This window comes from Nestor notabilis, unplaced genomic scaffold, assembly GCF_000696875.1.
Source record: "Nestor notabilis isolate BGI_N333 unplaced genomic scaffold, ASM69687v1 scaffold3427, whole genome shotgun sequence".
NCBI classification, from domain to species: domain Eukaryota; kingdom Metazoa; phylum Chordata; class Aves; order Psittaciformes; family Psittacidae; genus Nestor; species Nestor notabilis.
Genome location: NW_009937649.1, coordinates 18,778 through 38,891, shown reverse-complemented (window position 1 = coordinate 38,891; position 20,114 = coordinate 18,778). Strand labels below are relative to the sequence as shown.

At 40.6% G+C, this 20,114-nt stretch overlaps 1 protein-coding gene across 1 annotated transcript in view; it reads right to left on the bottom strand.

Annotated features, from left to right (window-relative positions):
• Nucleotides 1–20,114, bottom strand: part of KIAA1598 (KIAA1598 ortholog) — a 54,912-nt gene that overhangs the window by 24,844 nt on the left and 9,954 nt on the right. The window contains exons 3-7 of the mRNA XM_010018907.1: nucleotides 17,836–17,930; nucleotides 15,531–15,699; nucleotides 12,895–12,992; nucleotides 11,867–11,948; nucleotides 9,923–10,017 (exon numbers count right to left, since the gene is read on the bottom strand). Of these exons, the coding sequence (XP_010017209.1) occupies nucleotides 9,923–10,017; nucleotides 11,867–11,948; nucleotides 12,895–12,992; nucleotides 15,531–15,699; nucleotides 17,836–17,922 (531 nt within the window). The 5' untranslated portion in view covers nucleotides 17,923–17,930. The remainder of the gene's footprint in view (nucleotides 1–9,922; nucleotides 10,018–11,866; nucleotides 11,949–12,894; nucleotides 12,993–15,530; nucleotides 15,700–17,835; nucleotides 17,931–20,114) is intronic.

Sequence of the window (20,114 nt, the reverse complement as noted above, 5' to 3'; positions counted from 1 at the left end):
CTTCGGCAGGGCAGAAACCTGACTGCCTGCACAGCCCTGAATATTAATTAAAGTGACTGCTGAAAGGGCAAAACAGCTACTAACAGGATTATTTGGACTCGGTGGAATTTAACCAAGTGATGGATTAGTTCCGACTTTGCCACCTGCTAGACAATTATCTGCAGAGCATCCCAATCGATGCTAGAAACCTAAGCTTATGCTGGAGGAATCTACTGAAACCATGACTGCAACTAAAGGCAGATCACAAAGGACAGCAGTTTGCTTACATCTAGCATTCCCATTTTAGCAATCTCCAAGTGTTGTACAAACCAGCTATTTATTTCCCCGCCCTGAGTTTTCAAAGGGAAAAGCTCCAAAATTCAGGAAATCTGGGACTTGGCCACTTTCCACCAGAGCTTGCACAAGACTTGGGGGTGAAATCCTGAAAATAATACATGTCCCTTAACCTTAATGGGGCCACACCTCATTCTCAGACCCCTGCTCTAACCATTACCCTACAGAGCACTCACTGCAGCTGTTATTTCTTTACACCAGAGTTGAGAAAGGAATTCTCCCTCATTAAAAAAGTTAGAAAGCAATTCTGTTAGTGTCAAGTCTCTGGGAACTCCAATCCTCGTTCAAATAACGTTCAGGGTACAACTGGATGCTTTCCAACTAACTCTTCTCCCAGGAGCACAATGAAGCTGTGGGGGAATGCTTTAATATCCATGTGTTGCTACATTTACATCTATACATCATTTGGGTACTCTATGTGGAGTAACTGTTTTTGTCTTAGCTAAAGTGTGAAGGGAGAATAAGGTCTCGATACAGCAGCACTGTAATAATAATCAGTGGGTGCATAAAGTAAAGTAAGTATCAGTGACAAACACTATCCGCTATGAGTAGAATAACAAAAGGTATGTAGCAAGGCAAAGCCAAACTCTGGAAGTATCAAACAGAAAAGAGAAGATCAGTCAACTGAGCAGCTGGCCCTGACTTCAGTCCTTGGCAGCACTGCTCCACCCCCTCCACATCCTAGTAAGAAATTATAAGTCATAAGGTGAACCACTCATTCACATTTGTCACAGTTTACAACAGGAGCTGATGTGTTTTGAATTATATGCATCCTGAAGCCTTGTGATCAGACCTGAAGTAAGTCCTAAGAGAGGTAGGGTCAAGGTACTCGTATTTTATGTGAGGGGGGGGAGGAGAGTGATCTCCTCGATTAAGCTTAACAGGGCACCAAGTGGCTCTGCATTTAGGAGGTACTCAGTCTAAAATACAACTCCAGGTGTGGATTATAGTTACGTGGCTAATTAAGAATATCTATCTATATATAAATATATATATACTCACACTTTGTAACTGCTTAACTGTATTCTATTATCAAGGACACCTGGACTTGTGAGCTTCACTGCTTATGAGTATTACAGCAGGAAACAATGGCTAGTGGGTTTTTCTGACAGAAGAGTTGAGAAACAGATGTAGCTTATTAAAACACATTAATAAACATGCCAGTAGTCTGGACATTGACCTTGAAATGCTCTCTCTACACTCAGGCTCAGTGCCGCACATCAAGCAATGATACTGCATGAGTTATGAGGTTTAGTGTTCATCTTGTAGGTGTCTGAAGTCCTACTCATGACAAAAGCTACAGCAAATAACTAGGTTCTGCAGTTTGGACACAATCCAGAAAACTTAAGTCAGCACATGCTTAATTTTAAGTGCATGTGGTGTTACTCCAATCTGAAAATTTTGGATCTGGTGCTTATATTCTTCCCTGCCTGGGAGCTACTTCTATGGAAAATAACCACCACATGATGTCAGGCAGAAAGAGGTTACCCAAATGGCTAATATCAAGGGCACGGAGGGCACAGGACAGGATTCTCTTTTAACAAAAAAATACCCCAATGTATGGAAGTGTGGAAACCCAGAGTGAGACATTTCTGGCAATGTGCTGTGACCTTCATAGATTTCCTCCTGCAGAGGAGCCATACACTAACCCTAGCTGGATTTTCAAACTGCCACAGAAAACTAAGGGACATGGTCATGACAAAGGACATAAGCACAGAAATGTGGGCAACTAACAATCACTCCTCTAGATGACTCAGTCTTTTTATGGTTAACAGTTTTTGTTAAGACCTGCACCAATTTTGGACTAATAAAGATATAAGACACTTTAGTTATTCGGCTGATTGCCAGACAACTTCTGAAGGGACTACTAAGAGCTACAAGATGTAGCATTAATATGTTTTAAGGCTCAAAAGGAGAGGCCTAATTTACTCAGAAAGTGGGACCTGGAGTAGATGAGTTAACCCCATTTCTTGTCCATTTACTTCTTGCCACAGAGATGCTTAGAGCATGGATTTTGAGTGTGAGAAAACTGAATCCCCATCAGCGTTGTGACTTCCTTAAAAACACCATAATATTTATTTTACCAGCCTGTTCTGTACAAAAGGGTTCGTCAAACTACAACACTCCTTCTTATGAGGCACAATTGACCAAGGCCAAGAATAAAGAGGAAAAAAAATAATCTTTATTGTTACTCATTTCTTCATTTCCTGCAGTTAATGGTTTTCTTTTTGCCATGGTACAAGTATGACGATCCAGTCTATAACGCTCAGTCTTACAGCACTTAGACACCATCCAGTATTTTCAGAAATAGATCATATACCACATGAAAAAGGAGGAAACATCTTCACTATTTTCCCTCCCCACCCAATAGATTAACTGCCTGAACTAAAAAGAGAAGGGGGCAGGGGAAGAGACAGAGACCAAAGAGATAGTTTCCTAGAGCATACATCTGTTACCATTTCACAAGCCTGTTCTTGGGGAAAAAGCTTGATGAAACATATTAGTGTTACATCATGCTTCAAAAGTGGTAACATTCAAGCTCAGGAGAATTCAAGTACTAACCACTTATCATGTCTCTTTAATTATTATTTCCAATTCAGTCAGCTGGACCACAAATTAATTATCTTCAGATACCAGTTGCTGTTGCACCAGCCTTGGTAACGCACAGAGCGTGGTACTTGTAAGCACAGAGTTGCTCCATGCATGCTGGTTTTGCAGTATCCACTCACAGATGTAGCATGTTAATGCAAGAGACCTCACAAATGAACCCAAAAGGTCAAATGCACCTGAAGAAGCATTCTTTGGGAGCTCATGTCATTGAGATAACCAAACCCATTGCACGCAACCTCACGAGTAGCGCAGACATCTGTTAAGAATCACAATAATTTTCCCTAAGTCGTATAAAATGACAGCTATCTCTTATCTTTCTGTAAAGGAAGATTCAGTCCCAGAATAAATAATGTCAGATGGACACTGGCCCTGGTAAGAGGTGCAGCCATTTTGAGATAAACAAGTTAAATGCAAACATGTTGTTGTGTAATAGTTCCTTAAGAGTATGATGTGCTGGTTTAATGCATCCGTAAGTATTGAGAAATGGAGGGAAAATCAATGCACTTTATGATTCACTTCATATTGTTTAATCCATGGGGATCACAGTTCCTTTGAACACAGCCTTTCAACCTCTCAACGTGAGGGTGCTGAGGCACTGGCACAGGTTGCCCAAACAAGTGGTGAATGCTCCATCCCTGGCAGTGTGTAAGGCCAGGTTAGACAGGGTCTTGGGTGACATGGTCTAGTGTGAGGTGTCCCTGCCCATGGCAGTGGGGGTGAAACTAGATGATCTTAAGGTCCTTTCCAATCCTAACTATTCTATGATAAACTAGAAACTATTTTACAGGTAACCCTAAGCACTTGGGAAACCCTTCTTACCCACCCCTAGTTGTGCATTTTGAGAGGAAACCTACACTAGCCTCAAAAGTGAGAGGAACCCCAACAAACTGCTCAGCAGTTTGACGCTTCATTTCTACTTTTCCAAGAGTCAGAGGACAGAAGACACCAGCTGAGTGCTAACTTTGAGAGCACGCTGCCTCTTCATTGGGAAGTTTCCACAGTAACTTTAGGTGTAGGGGTTGTCTCCATGCCAGCACACACGACTAATAAATTGTTCACTTGTGCTGATTTTGGCTGGGGTAGAGTTCATTTTCTCCGTAATAGCTGGTATGGGGCTATGACTTGGATTTGTGATAAAAGAGTGTTGATAACACTGCTGAGCAGTGATTACGCAGAGTCAAGGCCTTTTCTGCTCCCCACCCTACCAGCAAGCAGGCTGGGGGGGACACAGCCAGGACAGCTGATCCCAACTGACCTAAGGGATATCCCACACCATGTGGCATCATGCTCAGTATATAAACGTGGGGGAAGAGGAAAAGAGGGACATTGGGAGCGATGATGTTTGTCCTCCCAAGTAACTGTAATGTGTGACGGAATCCTGCTTTCTTCTTACCCACCCCTAGTTGTGCATTTTGAGAGGAAACCTACACTAGCCTCAAAAGTGAGAGGAACCCCAACAAACTGCTCAGCAGTTTGACGCTTCATTTCTACTTTTCCAAGAGTCAGAGGACAGAAGACACCAGCTGAGTGCTAACTTTGAGAGCACGCTGCCTCTTCATTGGGAAGTTTCCACAGTAACTTTAGGTGTAGGGGTTGTCTCCATGCCAGCACACACGACTAATAAATTGTTCACTTGTGCTGATTTTGGCTGGGGGAGAGTTCATTTTCTCCGTAATAGCTGGTATGGGGCTATGACTTGGATTTGTGATAAAAGAGTGTTGATAACACTGCTGAGCAGTGATTACGCAGAGTCAAGGCCTTTTCTGCTCCCCACCCTACCAGCAAGCAGGCTGGGGGGGACACAGCCAGGACAGCTGATCCCAACTGACCTAAGGGATATCCCACACCATGTGGCATCATGCTCAGTATATAAACGTGGGGGAAGAGGAAAAGAGGGACATTGGGAGCGATGATGTTTGTCCTCCCAAGTAACTGTAATGTGTGACGGAATCCTGCTTTCTTGGACATGGCTGAACACCTGCCTGCAATGGGAAGCAGTGAATGAATCCCTTGTTTTGCTCTGCTTGCATGTGCAGCTTTTGCTTTTCCTATTAAACTGTGTTCATCTCAACCCATGTGTTTTCTCATTTTTACCCTTCTGATGCTTTTCCCCACCCCACCAGGGTGGGGGGAGTGAGTGGCTGCATGGGGCTGCGTTGCCAGCTGGGGTTAAACCAGGAGATCACTTTACAAAATATTGTTGCAAGGCAGGATGTATGGGACTTTTACATCACTAAGACTTTCAATTTACTTCTCCCTATATTCCTCCCCTTTTGGCTTGCTTTGGCTGTATGTATTGTATTTTGCTCATCTTTGTAGAAGAGTGCTTTTCAGGGCTAGCCTCTACATTATTGTGATGTCCTTCAAGATACTCTCTGCCTTCCTTTGTTTTCTTATGAACTGCTCCGCAAACAGCTGAGAGATCTTAAAGTGTCTCTTAAAACATGACACTTGAATTCTGGTTAAGCTTGCCAAGATTCCTGTGTTAACAACCCTGTTTTATTCAGGTAGGTGCAGATTCTTCCATGCCCCCGCCCCTTACACACTATTTATTTAGTTCTTTTATGCAGATTCCTGTACCTTTCACAATGGATTGTGACTCACTTCAAACCCTCTTTCTTTTTCCTTCCCCCTCTCCACACCACGGCTGACAATATTTACTCAGTTTCTTTAGAACCTCTGAAGAGCATGAATTCTAATGTTTGAAGTTGGATCATTTTTGATTAATTAAATACATATTATGGTGGTGCCAGCAGCATGACTATAATTAAAGCCGTATTGGAATTTTTTTAATCAAAAGCTCTGATTTTCAAGTGTTTGCTCACTCCTATATGTGCTTCTCCCTCCCTCCCTTCCCCTCTCCTCGTCTTTCCTCTCCCCTCCATGTTCGCCTCTGCACACACGCTCACCCACCCATTACCTCTCACACCTGCACTCCCAATTGCTCATGTTCTGTGGCAAATCCTCCTCGCTTGTCAGAAGGGCAGGATGCAAAGGGCATCCCTTCAACAAGCAGCCTGCACCAGCCGCTTGTCTGCTCTCCTCCCATCGCAGCCACAATGCAATCCCGGGAGGGCAAAGCTAAAAGGTGAAGCCACACTATGGAGAAAGGTGTTAATATGAATACATGGGCCAACTCCCCCCATGAAGGCAAGATTCAGATCCCTCAGACCCTTAGACAACATTCCCATGACCCTCCACAGGCAGTAAATCTATAATTCACCGAGTTACAAGACTGAGAAGTCACACACACTAAGATGTGCCATTCTAACGTCTGTGCCATGGTGTTGTGGTGACACACACAGTACTCTAAGCCTATTTCCTTTCTCAAAGTGCTCCAAACAAGTCAAACACAAAGCGCTGAACATGCAGTGCTGCCTTTGACTCAAAGCTACTCCTTCTCTCAACACTGCACAGCTTATGACAACCAACCATTCTGGCTTCTGCAAAATCCAAGCAAAAATCCAGCTGGATTTTTGTTGTTTTGTTTTTTCCCAAGAAACATTTTATAGGGACAGAGAAAACATGTGGCTGATGAAAGCAAGCAGAAAATCCTTGCGCATCCTTAGCATAATCCAAACAGCTCCTGTAAGCACATCCTAGAAACCTCAGCTCTCAAAACACAGCTGCGACTGCAGCATGATCCATGTGAGAGGAGGCTCAGCCAGCCTCACCCGAGCATAAAGCTTTGCTGTTGTGGATGCAGCTGTGGGCCAGAGCCTGTCTCTCTAATGTCTCAGGTCACTTAAGGGACACCATCAGTGTGAAACCAGGCCAAAGATAACAGATTTTTAGAGTAATTTGAAATGCTCTCAGTTGCCCAAACACAAATGAGCAACGTCTTTGTTGTCTCATGCTCCTGTATTTCAGAAAACTTTCCAAAATCTCAATAGCATGATACTAAAGGAAGAGAAGTAGATACACAAACAGAAGACTAACACAGGCCTCAAGTTCACCGATACAGTGACGCCTTTCTGGATGGGAAAACTTCATGGAGTGGAAAGCCCCAAATGTGCTGTCAGTCTGCAACAAGAGGGGGCCGTATTTTTGGAAGAGACAGAAACTAAATAATGACAACAACCAAGAAGTACTTGTTTGCAAATAATCAGCATTTCTTTGGCATTCTATTTAACAGCTTGCCTGTCACTTTGTTACTCAAATACTAAAAGTACTTTCAATATCATCTTTCAAAATGTATAGGTGTCTGAATATTACACTTATGAATCTAAACAGAAGCAACCTTCTAGGCCCAGAGTGTAAGATTTACTTTCATGATGTGAAAACAGCTTCACTATACATTTAGAAATTACTCATTTCTGAGATGCAAGATCTTTACGTACGATCTTCCGTTGTTAATGAACAGAAGCACATAATTGCTGTGTACTTCAGAAGATAAAACAAAGCAGCAGCAGGAGACTCAAGATAGATACTGTAATAATGAATAAATGAATATGCTTAACACTCTCAGAGATTTGCTTTCTTAAAATAACAGTTCTGCAGCTATTACAGTCAACAAACACCACTAATAAAACAATCTCATGAGGTTTAATAAATCCACATTATCAAAACAGTTATCATGAAGGGACAGGTAATGAACAAACCCAGGTTTCCTAAAATCTAAAAGTAGCTGCATGAAGGTAACATTTTATAGCACAGACTGGTAACAGTCTTGAAAAAATCCAAATTAATGCTTCAAAAAGCATTGGCAATATTTTGTTCTATAACTTTGGGTCTAATAAATACCTCTATCTTTTATAAATTTGAATGGGATTTGCAGATCTCATTCTTATTTCTGAAAACCCATAGTGAGCCTTTGACCAAAAGGTAAATGGCCCAATGGCACTGAAGCTGTGGCAAAGGGAGCTGACCAGTTTTGCTCAGCAGAGGAATTTGGCTTCATTCCACAATGCTCTATAAAGAGTGGGGTTTGAGGAGGCTGTATGTGCAGTCTCTTTGATCTCAGAAGTAACTCCAGTGGAATGATTTCTCTCCCACATCTCTTGACTCTAACAGCAATCTGAAAAGTCCATCTCTATACATAAAATTCGAGAGTTAACAGGACATTTTAATAATTTGTGAATAATTTTCATTTCTATAATTTCTTATTCCTGTGGGGGGGAAATGTGTCATCTGCTTTAGCTTTGCCTGCAGCAACATTTTCAACAGGTGGCAGAGATACTGACAACCATAGACAGGAGACTGCAGGTGTACATATATATATATGTGTGTGTGTGTGTGTATATATAAAGTCACATACATTTAAATTTACTTCAATTACAAGCTGACTCATTGAATGATTGAAGCTTCAGCAGTGGACCTGGTAAGCAGTAGTCCATCTAAAGCTAGGTTATATGACATACCTGTGTGAACGAAAGAGAATCTGCCAAAGCTTTATACACTTGAATTTGGAAACACCTTTCCCCTTCAGGATGAGCACCCAGCCCTGTTACCCAAATACAAATCTTCCTGTTAACAGAAATTGATCTGTACCTAGAAGATACTAGGTTTCTGCCAAGATAGCTGCATGAATGGGTTTTAAAGGGTCAACAGGGTGGCCTTGCAAAGGAGAGAACAGGAAAGAGAACCAGTCCCCTTGGTCAAGATGCTGTGAAGTTCTCCAATCTCCACACATGGCACAGAGACAGAGGGCAAGTGCAAGGAATATCTATATCAGCTTCCTCGTCCTTAGCTTCCAGATTTTCAAATGTACTTACAGTTTATCTCAAATCCCGATGATTTGTTTTGTTACTGTATGATTCTGTTCATATCCAAAATACTCAAATACTCAACAAACAGAACACAGAAAGCCTCTTCACCGCTTTATATGCAGATTCAAAATGTATATATGCCCTTGTTTATAATCACTGAATGCAGTTAGCTATACAGGAGTTACCAAATAGATTACTAAGGGTTTTTTGAGAGAGAAACAGCAGCAGCAAAACCAAAAAGTTCAAGAGCTCTCTACTCAAAGCTGACCTCCCAAAGGCTAAATACCTGCTTGCTGCAACCACAGTTTCAAAATCTAAATTCCACTTCATATCAGATGTTTCTTTTATTTACAACATCCCAGTACTGATGACTCATGTCATTTTGATATATAATGGCTTTAAACCTGAGCAACCTGAAAAATGATTACTCAGGAAGCCCAACTTTTATTAAAGAAAATATCAATGCATGGCTTGGGATAGAAAAGCTTGAAAATATAATCCAAGTGCAGAGCTCTCAAAATCCAGAATGCAAACAGAAAAAGCACATGAGGAAAAAAAGAAAACAACCCCCACAACAACTCGTTCCACCCCAAAAAAGAACCCCAAAACAAACTCATGATTTTATGGGGCTTCAGTCTATCAACAGAATGAGAGTTTGTTCCATTTTCTAAGGCAAACATTGCCAGTCACAAGTCATAAGAGCAACCACCAGCCATTCCATAATGCTCCCCAGTAGCTCATTTTCCTCTTTGGGAGTTTTTACCTTTTCTCGAATATGGAAACATTTTTTCCAGCTTGAATGGTCCCTGCAATAGGTTATTTGAAATGTATATATTAAGGAGCAGCCAAACTTGCACAGGCCTCAACTAATACTGTATTTTGCAACTCTTTTTTTTTTGTGAGTTCACATATTTTTCAGGAAAACCACAGCACTTCAAATTGTATCACTAGAAAGGCAGCTGCTCCTTCCCAGATCAAACGTCTACATATACCAGACTGAAATGTCACAGCTAACTAAGCATGTTATAAATTTAAAGCCTCTTTTTGAAAGAGGAAAGACTGCATGGACAATTCTGAAGTGCTTTTATGAACGCTGTTTAAACATTTTATGAATGCTGTTTAAACCCATTTTACAGATGTTAACTAAGTAGTATGTGACCATTCAAAGACATCTTTTGTACGAGAGATGGGAATTGAAATCAAGTCACCTAAGCTGGTCAGTTTTTGTCCCATTGTCTTCATTTTACAAGATCTTTTTCTTGACCACTCACCTCTTGTGCAAATGACTCTGCTTTCTTCCGCAGGTTCTTTTCCAGTTCAAAGTTTACATGAAGCTCTTCATATTCCTCTACTGCCAGCACAGACACTGTTTTGTAAGAATAAAATGAAATCAGAAGTAGAACTGGGATGGATCAAAAGAAGAAAGTACTGCTTGAATTACTCAGATAAGCTGTTATTTCCTAGTATCATGAATCCTTGAATGAAGGTGTAACCTAGTTTTACATTTCCATATACAGTCCATTTTGCAGTATTTTTCCTGTTTGCTCTAAACCTCAATATATATTGATCTTCTGAATAGAGTAATATTCCTCTACGGTAACAGGCATCATGTAGCAAACACTGTATTTTGCTTCTTTGGCTAAGAGGCCAAGGCCTCAAGAGAGCCTTGCTGAATCTATCATAGAATCATAGAATGGTCTGGGTAGGAAAGGACCTTAAGATCATCTAGTTCCAACCCCACTGCCATGGGCAGGGATGCCTCAAACGAAACCATGTCACCCAAGACTCCATCCGACCTGGCCTTGAACACTGCCAGGGAGATTACTATGTTATTTTGGAGGCACCTGTATTTGCCTGCCAGGTTCAAATAAGGTTTCATGTGTCACTTCACAACAGAGGTTTAAAGACACTTCAAGAAGAAAAGCAGTGCAATTTTGTGTTGCCTGTATTTAATCTGTGCTCACAAAAGCCAGACTCATACAGGTGGCTAAAGCTAACCATGGGGCATGCCTCCCCAGACCATCCAGGACAGAAAGGACTGTTTGTAAGTACTCAAGTATTATTTATTCTTAGTATGTCTCAGTGATCACTTGCACTATCTTCATAAGCTTTAGCTCTTAGTGGCTGAAGACTAGTTTGCAGAGTAATGACACTGGATTTCTAACGCTGTCGAATACAAGCTCCCTGCTCTTTTAGGTGACAAGCATAGCAGCTTTTAAAGCTACATAAAGTGGTACTTTAGATGGTGGGATACACATCCCAGCCCACCTGAATTAGAAAAAGAAATGTCAGAAACTTATCTTCTGCCACACTATCCCATGAAAAGCTGCTTCAAGCTGATCTGTCTAATCATCCTAGCTGAGTTTGGTGTTTTAAGTCTTCAAGTATTGCCAGTCATAGGCCTAAGCAATGCAGACACATGGAAGAGTAAGAAATGAATACTTGATGGAAGCTTACAGGATATGCCTTCCTATATCTTGGCCAGATTCATTGTCTTCCACTTCAAGAAAATATGAAAGAGCCAAGGAGACTTTTAAACAAACAATTATTAAGTTTATAAGGCTAAATAAGAAACAAGAGAAAAGGGCACAGTAATCCAAGGCACTAAAGTCCTTCCCCTCCACTCTGAACTTCTTTTGGGTCAATTATTTTTCATGTGGAAGCACTCATACTCTTAAACAGAAGCTTTTCTATTCTGAGCCATGTGTCTTTTTAGACTTGCCCTGCCCTGGTTTTCTCCCTCATCAATTTCCAGGGAAGTCCCCACTCTCCTTCCATAACTTGGAAATCAGATTTATCTCATTCCTAGCACTCTTGCCTTTTCCTCATCATCATCTGAACATACAAGAGGCTGCTCCCGAATTATTAGCTATGTCCCAACTACAGGGAGGCTGATGTAATGATTTAGGAAAACAGGATATGAAGATTCAAACTCCATCTCTATGAAGGACTGCCTTAGCTTGCCACTTATACCACAGAGCAAAGTATTTTTCTGTTCACACATACAACCAGCTATTTACGCTGCCACATTTTCCTGCAGTAGGTAGAGTCCAGAATAGTCCATGCATTTATGCAGTGCCTGCTCCAATGAGGCTGAGTGTCAGATCTGGACCACAGTGACTGTTCTGTAACCTACTCTGTACTACAACATAAAAGCTCTGAAGCCTCTGCAAAGGATGTAGCAAACTCTTAGAGAACCTGCTGAGACCACACACCTCTGTTACATTTCTCCAACAGTTTTTGCTGCTTATTAACTTCTGATGTCAAAGCAGCTTTTTCTTCTTTCACTTTATTTACCTAGAAAAGTATAAAGAACAAATAAAAGAGTCTTTTAGTCAGTGGCATAAGGCATGTAGCACATACCTAATGCAAGCAAGATTTTGCTTGATGTAATTCTGATTCTTAGATTTAGCTGCTTGTTAGGGTTTCCAGCGGGATGGAAAGCATTTTTACCCCAACCCACAGACCTCACAACAGATGTCATAAAAGGGTTATGAACTAACCCTCCCATGGCCCATTTGCATGGCACGTACCACCCACAGCTGCAAATACAACATCTTTGGAACCTTTCAGGTTCAAGCACCATAGCACCTGGTTGAAAAGTTACTAGCTTGCCCTTCACTGTTTGTGTTTTAATATAGTCAGGCTGCTGTTTTGGTTTTTTTCCTGGGCTCTGTTCATTGTCCAAGAGCCATCAGCTGTGTCTTTCTGAATGCAAGTGCTGCATAGACAGGAAGAGGCACTAAGTCCTGATTTGCATCAGTACATGGCTTCAGGAATGAAACTGCTGGCTCAAAAAGCCAATTTGCTGGTCTAATTACCATGACAGGGCACTGCCAGTGGCTAAACTCAAGGATATGCTCAATGAAGTAGCACCAGTGATTAAACTGGACATCCTCCAAAAGTATTTCTTGCACATCTACAGGTTTAAGGAAATCCAAAAAAAACCCTGCAGGCTGTATGGGAGAGGGGCTGTCAGGAAAAGGACATGAGAGTTGTAATATGGGTGTTAGAACAGATCATGAGAAGTCACGAGCCAACAACAGCAGCAGACTGGACTCTTGACACAGAAGGCCCCTTCTAGGTGTGTGCCCTAAGTGGTCCATCATATGGGAAGGCTGGCAGGACTTGCGATTAGATAGTATTCAATTAACTTCACAACTGAGTGGTTTTAGCAAAATTAGATACAAAAAGTACTGACTACACACTAATGTGGTCTCGCCTTCCATGGTACAATACATACTTCTTCAATTACTTCTACAAGTTTGCACCTCAGGTTTTCCAGTTCAATGGCCAAGGTCTTCTTTTCCTCATGAACAGATACGATTTGATCTCGCAGCTCTACAGTTTGAGGAAAGAAATGAAAGATATATCTTACACTTAGAAGAAAACAACAAAGGCAATGTCATAGCAATGCAAGTAGAATCAACTATGAAACAACCTAACTGCATACAAAGCACTAGTTGCATTCAAGGCATGTCCTCAATAATTTAGGAACTTTGCGTAAGTGTCAAGTAACAGATATAACTAAGCCCCAGTTTCAGATTTACTTTATTGAGGTAAGCTGCCCTGTTCAGTACTGCCACCTTTATTTGCATTCTGAATGATTTATTTCCTGCTACAACAGGGCCAATCCTGCCACCACAGTGTCCTCAGCCCTACTCAGGAGACTGGCACATCCCAGAGACTCTGGTATGGAGGTAGCAGAAAGCTATTTTTAATAGGCATCCTTTAAAATGAATTAATGCACTTCAGTTCTTTTTGGATCATGAGTTCTTCTCACAAGGGAAATAAACAAAACAACAGGCAGTTAATACTTGGGAGGTTTTCACTGAAGAAATTGTCCTGAACAGCTGCCAATTTATAGTCTTTGTAACATTCTGTGAACAGAGGCAGAATAGAACCTTTACTGATGGAAGAGCTAATGCTTGTAATTTTCCCCTCAGAATTTTTTGTTCCTTAATTATCAAAATATGAAATAAATTAAATTCACAATGGAATCAAACATTTGATTATAATCGCTTCTTAACAGGAGATCAGTTTGCATACATATCAAGGTTTAGGTTAACATAAAAACACCACAAAAAATATAAATGTATTGATATATATTAGCTTCCAGTAAGTGCTCTCATTCCCCACCTGCTTCCAGGATTTCATAGCACTGCTGTTCATTGAACAGCAGCCAGGAGTTGAGACAATCGTTGCTAATCAATTGCAGATGATGATGACCTACTGGATGTCATTCTGTTTGGTATCACATCTTGAAAATGTTGATTCTACCCCAGCCCCCTTCTCCCAATTCAGGAGCCTCAGATTTATTTTCCTCCAAATTACAGGCACACACATTATAAAGTAAATAGAAAGACCTGTTTTCCCAGAAGATTCTTGAACCAAATTGTCTGGTTTATGGATTTGTGCTTTCCAGTCAAACTAATGGAGGGAAAAGTCTCACTGACACTTATGGTAACTGGATTAAGGCAGGTCTTACAATACATATATCAGCCTCATTATCCAGAAAAAGCAGCATATCCATAGAGCATGAAGAGCCTCAGACTGTACAACCTTATTTGTATATCCTTACAGAAAAGTGGTGGGAGGGAAGGAATCATTCCAAGAAACATGCAGTATTTTGTTGAATGGTAAGAAGGCTAAAAGACTTCCAAGATCCCCAACATGCCACATTCTGTTCTTTGATGAATTCTTCATCAAGACAGAGAACATGTGCATCAGAGCCTTTCTCAAATATTTATCCAGTTTGACCCTGCTACCCTCCTAACCACGTTCTCCTCTGATCTGCAGCCAGAGTCTGTGCTGTCTTTAAATGTATCCTTGACATCTTTCTCCAATAAAAGACAGGAGGAACTCCAGTGTCTTATTTCAGGTTCAGATGGGTTGTATGGTGCGGATCACACCCTTCTCTGCCTTTTTTCCTACATCTATAGGATGGAAATCTGCTTATTATAGAGGGGTACTGTGACATCTTATTTCTTAGATGGGATTTCTTCAAAGCATTTTTACAACACTTTTTTTTCTCAGTGATGCATTGTACCACGTCACTGAGGCTGCTGCATTCAAACAGAAAACAATTAACAAGGTCAGGCTGAAAGTTCAGGAACACTGTTCTTAGACTTCATTTGCTGTTGTAACTTACTAGCAGAAAGAAGTGAAAGCTTTTTTTCTTAATAAAAACAAAAATGAACCATTTCTCTCTGTCACCAAATGTGAACATTCCCCTTTTTGGATGCTGTCATGTAACAACATACACAACAACTTCATCACAGAGTTAGATGAGAAAGGAAGGCAGATTTTGGGTTACAGAAATAGGAACTGCCTCTCAAAAGAGCCAGAAATTTCTTTATAAAGCACAGATTTCTCTTATCAATGTATTTCCATGTATACCCAGTACAACAGCTCCTTTTTAAGTTGCTTGTTTTGTAACAGCTCTAGAACATGAATGAAGTTTGTGCATACAAAGGTACATAATGGAAATAGAAGTGGAGACTCCTGTATTACAAGTTCTGCAATAGTGACATTGCAGTTGAAGCAATACTAAGGTGACCTTGTCCTTCTGCTGAACATTTACTTTGTTAGGGATCTGAGGAAATATTTCTTTACCAACTCGGTAACACTGAACTCAGCTGTGAGCTCATTTTCCTGTTGCATTGTAACCTACTTTGCAGGCTGTATACCCACCATATACAGAACACAGCATCACTACAAGCCTATCATGTTCTTACAGTCTCCTGGAAATCCTTTGATGACCACTCTCAGCAACATGAACCGGAGCCAGAAGGATCAATCTCTGGTCCAAACCAATACTGCCATTCCTTAGGCAACTTTTGCTTTGTATGGTGGTGTGGGCTCAGCAGCAATACTCACCTTTTATTTGCTGCTGACAATGCACAGAATTGCATGATCCAGAGTTAGCTTCTGTATCTGTGGATGAATCATCCTCATCAATGTTAATCTCTTCGGTGATAATATCTGGGCCCAGTTTTGCCATATAAAGCATACTAATTCTTTTCAAGGTCTTATTCTCTTTGTTCAGCTGGAAGTTGAGAAGCACAAACAGTAAGAAGCTAGTTAGGCTGTCTTTAAGCTGCTGTGCAAATAAAAGAAAGGCAACTGTATTTTTTTCTCCTTTATCATTAAAAAAAACCAACTATGAAAAACACAACAAAATAACATTAGATTAAATGCTTCACTCAAAATTAAAATTGTCTGAAGATGGAAAGCTTGTTCACTTTCTCCTCTGAGGAGGCTTGAATTCAACACAATGCTTCATCCATGCCCTTCTTTCCTCTCTGGTACTTCTGATTAATAAATACCTTGTGCAGGTTCAAATCAAATCAAATCAACTATCAAGCTTACTTACTGCTACGCATTCTTTGTGATAGCTGCTTCAAATACTTACTTTTAAGCATGTACCAGCACCAAAGAAGCCCCAACTGAATGGCCTGAAGAAGGCCTTGTGCTCCTGAAAGCTTGTCTGGTTTTGCCAGCAATATCAAATATACTGGTCAAATAAAAACTCCAACCTCCTTCTATGCCTTTATTAAACAACTACAACCATTATACTCCCAGACACACACACAGAATTACCTCAAAATTCTTTTGAATTTTTTAATTTTTAGGAATTACTACTGTAGAGTCAATGTATGCAAGATGCCATATTATAAACCAATTCTTTATGGGTCAAACCACAAGTCAGAAACCACTCTGTGCTGGATGCTTCAACACATGGATGATACAGAAGAGATTTTTAAGGCATCTCCACCTTGGTTAAAGTGCCAGAAAGAACTGAACAACAGGGATTGTTGCAAATGTTTCACACTCTCCATTTCTTTCACTGTCCTGCATATAGACACCCCATGCCAGTAGCTCTCGGTGAGCTCTGCACAGTCTCAGAGGTGTTCAGGCATATGCTGGGGTGACTGCCCACCCACCAGCCAAGCAATCCCTGTATTCAGCTCTAAGAATGAGATTCCATTTTCTGCTAATGACATACAACATGCCAAAGCCAACATGCACCTTAGAAGTTCAATATTTACCTTCAAATAAAACATACTGTACAGTTAACCTGACCCTGCATTTATAGCTGAGAAATTACCTTTGATCCCCTTTTCCTCAGCCCCCAACTACAGGAGCTTTACTTGAGAACTTCTTCATCTCATTCCCAATGCATGAAACTGAGAAAGCAGGAAGGGTGATGTGAGGAACATTACATGGTTTAGTCAGCTCACATCAACAAACACATGAGCTTTGGCAAAGCATCCCCCTGGGGTAAACCTAGTCTTTGAGCTGCCTCTACATGTGCATTACAGGAAAAGTGCAGAGAAGAAGAAAAGTTGCATAAATACGTTCATTTTCTTACTTATATGCTGATTGTCTATCTTATGAATTCTAATATAGTGTCATTATGCAAACAATTAAGTAAATACCTCCACAAAGTACATTGCTAATGCATCTAAATTAAAGTGATTTCTTGCTGGTGTGATTTTTACCATTTCTAAAGATGTACTCTGGGCAGGGGATGGGGAAGGGGGGTAAAGAAGAAGGGAAAAAAAAAGCAGTCAGCATTGCTAATGAAATTTGGTTCAAAATTGCTGTAATCCATTTTCTGATGAAGTGGCTCAGATGCATTTTACACAACCAAAAATATATAAGAGAGATAAAAACATTCTTTAATAATAATGCACTTCTGATGAGATGGAATATAGAAAATTACACACTTGCTAAATTCATCAGACTAGACGCAATCAACAGAGCAGTGGAGGTCACCTTTCCCCTGCCCTCGCTTTGCTTTCACAAACAATCACCTGAAATGTAATGCAGTGGTTGACTTTTTCCATTTGATTTAGACATTGAAATGCTCATTATGGTTTTATATCTCACACAGGACAGTTCTAAAACTTGTTTTCCATTTAACCTAAATGCATATAAAAACTAGATATCTAGATGCTGGTCCATGACTTATTGTTCCAAAATAGAAAGTAAATTAAAACAGGTATTTTTTGGTTTCTTTAAAGGTAGGAATTGTATTTTGCATCTCGCTTATGGGTTTTGTCACTTCAAAACCATTTCAGAGATCTGAAAGACTATACAAAAATATATATGGCACATGTGTACAATTTCAAGCTAGAAAAGAAATGAGATGAAACAGAATCAGCATAATTCTTCTCACCTTAGAAGCCAAAGCCTCAGCACTTTCACGGCACGTCTTCTCAATTTCAAGATGGTTCTGAATACAGTTTACTTCCTCAATAACCATGTGAGAAACTAGGGGAAGAGTTTAGGAATTAGTCAGTATTTTCCTGCCTTTGACATATGCATCCCATGATCAGAAATACATCATCTTTTTCTGTTAACTTTGTATGGAGGCATTGCAAATACAGGGAAGTACATCCTTAGATAATCTCCACGGATGGGAACTGTTTTGAACACTGAATATACAGTTCATTGCTTTAAGGAACTCTTCCTAGCCATGTCTGCAGTATTAAAGGGAGAACTGGAGAATCAAACATAAACTCATGAAAGCAGAAAGGCAGTAGGACCCTCCCTGACAATCATCATTCATCATCTTTATTTCATTAACATTCAAGGAACCACAGTGAGACCATTAGGATTTGGTATGGATGCCAAAGAAGATTGGAACCTTTGTATTTTTAAACAGCAAGATTAACTCAGGTGTGTTACAGAGATTATTTTCACCTTCTGGTCTTCAGGTTTATATAGTGTTTACATATCATCACACTTGCTAAACGTACTATACCAGAAGAGCTGCAGGATGGACATACAGCACAGGCCTGGGTGAGTTTAATGGGAAATGGAGAAAGGAATTAAGTGACTGAAGCCTCCATATTCACAGAGCCTCCTATAGGATGTGCTCCAATGAAGTCAAATCATTACCACAGCACAGTTCCTTCATCTCTTCCTTCTGCCCCATCAGCTTTGAGGCTACCTGCAGCAGCTGGGATAGACCCTAATGGATGCAGTCCTGATGGAAACTCAACACTGTTTGCACTGCCTGATTTTTGACAATCTTGGCTAAACAACCTAAGTTCTATATTACTACATGGATGTAGTGTCTGAACTGTTTCTTATTTGAAGCCTCTCTGTGCTTGAGCATGCCCTAAAATAAGCACTGCATCTGAAACACACGGCAGTGCTACTACGTTTGATGTCACAGCTGGAAGAGCAAGAAAGCACATCTGTCCTTTGCACTTACAGAATCCCTATTACTGCAGTGGGTACCCATCACCATGTTGAAGAGACACGGTATTGTTAAGAGTGACCAAAAAGTTATGGATCAAATCTTATTTTGTAACATAGCACAGCAAGGAGAGTTAAGAGGAAATTTAAAAGCACAGACGGATTTTGGCTTGCAATTCCCCTCAACTTCCAGCAGCACACAGGTACTTTACTAGTGAAAGTCTTCTAAGTGACAAGCAAAAAAGCCAACACTAGTTCCCTTTTCTCAGGCTAGCACCTCGCTCATTGTTACAACTCCTCCTTGGCTCCTGGCACCCTGAACCACCCTAAGCAGCAGCCAGGACCCTAATTCTGCAAGTTATTTCATGGTGCAGACTCCTCCTCAGCCCAGTGTCAGGATTTCGATGTGCAGAAAGACTATTTGCACGTGAACAATGCTTTGGAGCGGGAACAAGGCTGGAAGAATACAGGGTAAATCTGGAGGACTTTTTCTGGCATCTCCTTTCATTTTCATGAAGATAAGCTTTAAAACATAGTGAATTTATACCACTGCGTAGAATATCCCCCTTGCCCTCTTCCAAGACTTCTGCCTAAATACTGAAGATAGATACTCAAGTCCTCTTTGATATCCAGAGGTCATCTTCACAACCATAAAACACAGGTATAGGAAAAAGCAGGCCATTAACAATGCTTATTTATGCAGCTTTACAGATACTTAGACAATATTAACTAACATTTTTGTTAGTAACATGGGAAACCAGCAATATATTGGAATTTGCTATTAAAGCAGTAGCTGCATGCAAGAAACAAGTTCTACACAATACAAGCAGACAAAAAAAAAGCAGGGCAGAGTACTGGGAATCCTTGGTCCACACACTATATTCACATAAAGTTAGCAGAACCACCACAACTCTTTCTTTGGTTGTCTTCTTATTTCCATTTTTTCTGATGTTGGAGAAATTACCTGCTGTACCAGCTGCTCCATGAAACTGGAGTGAGGAAAAGCTTCAGGTAGTACATGTCCATATCTCTTTTGGGTTTATTCTACCTAACTCTGGGACTTCGGAGCAATGAAGTGCTTCAGGGAGGATGAGGAAGCAGTGGAGCTACAGAACTGCTCCCATTTTACAGACAGGAATCTAACAGCCTCAAGCAAGGCTAAAGTTAGGAAACCAGGATTGGGCTCACACAGCAGAACTAGGGATTACTCTTGCTTCATTTAAACTTAATTAACCTGCAATTATGATTAAC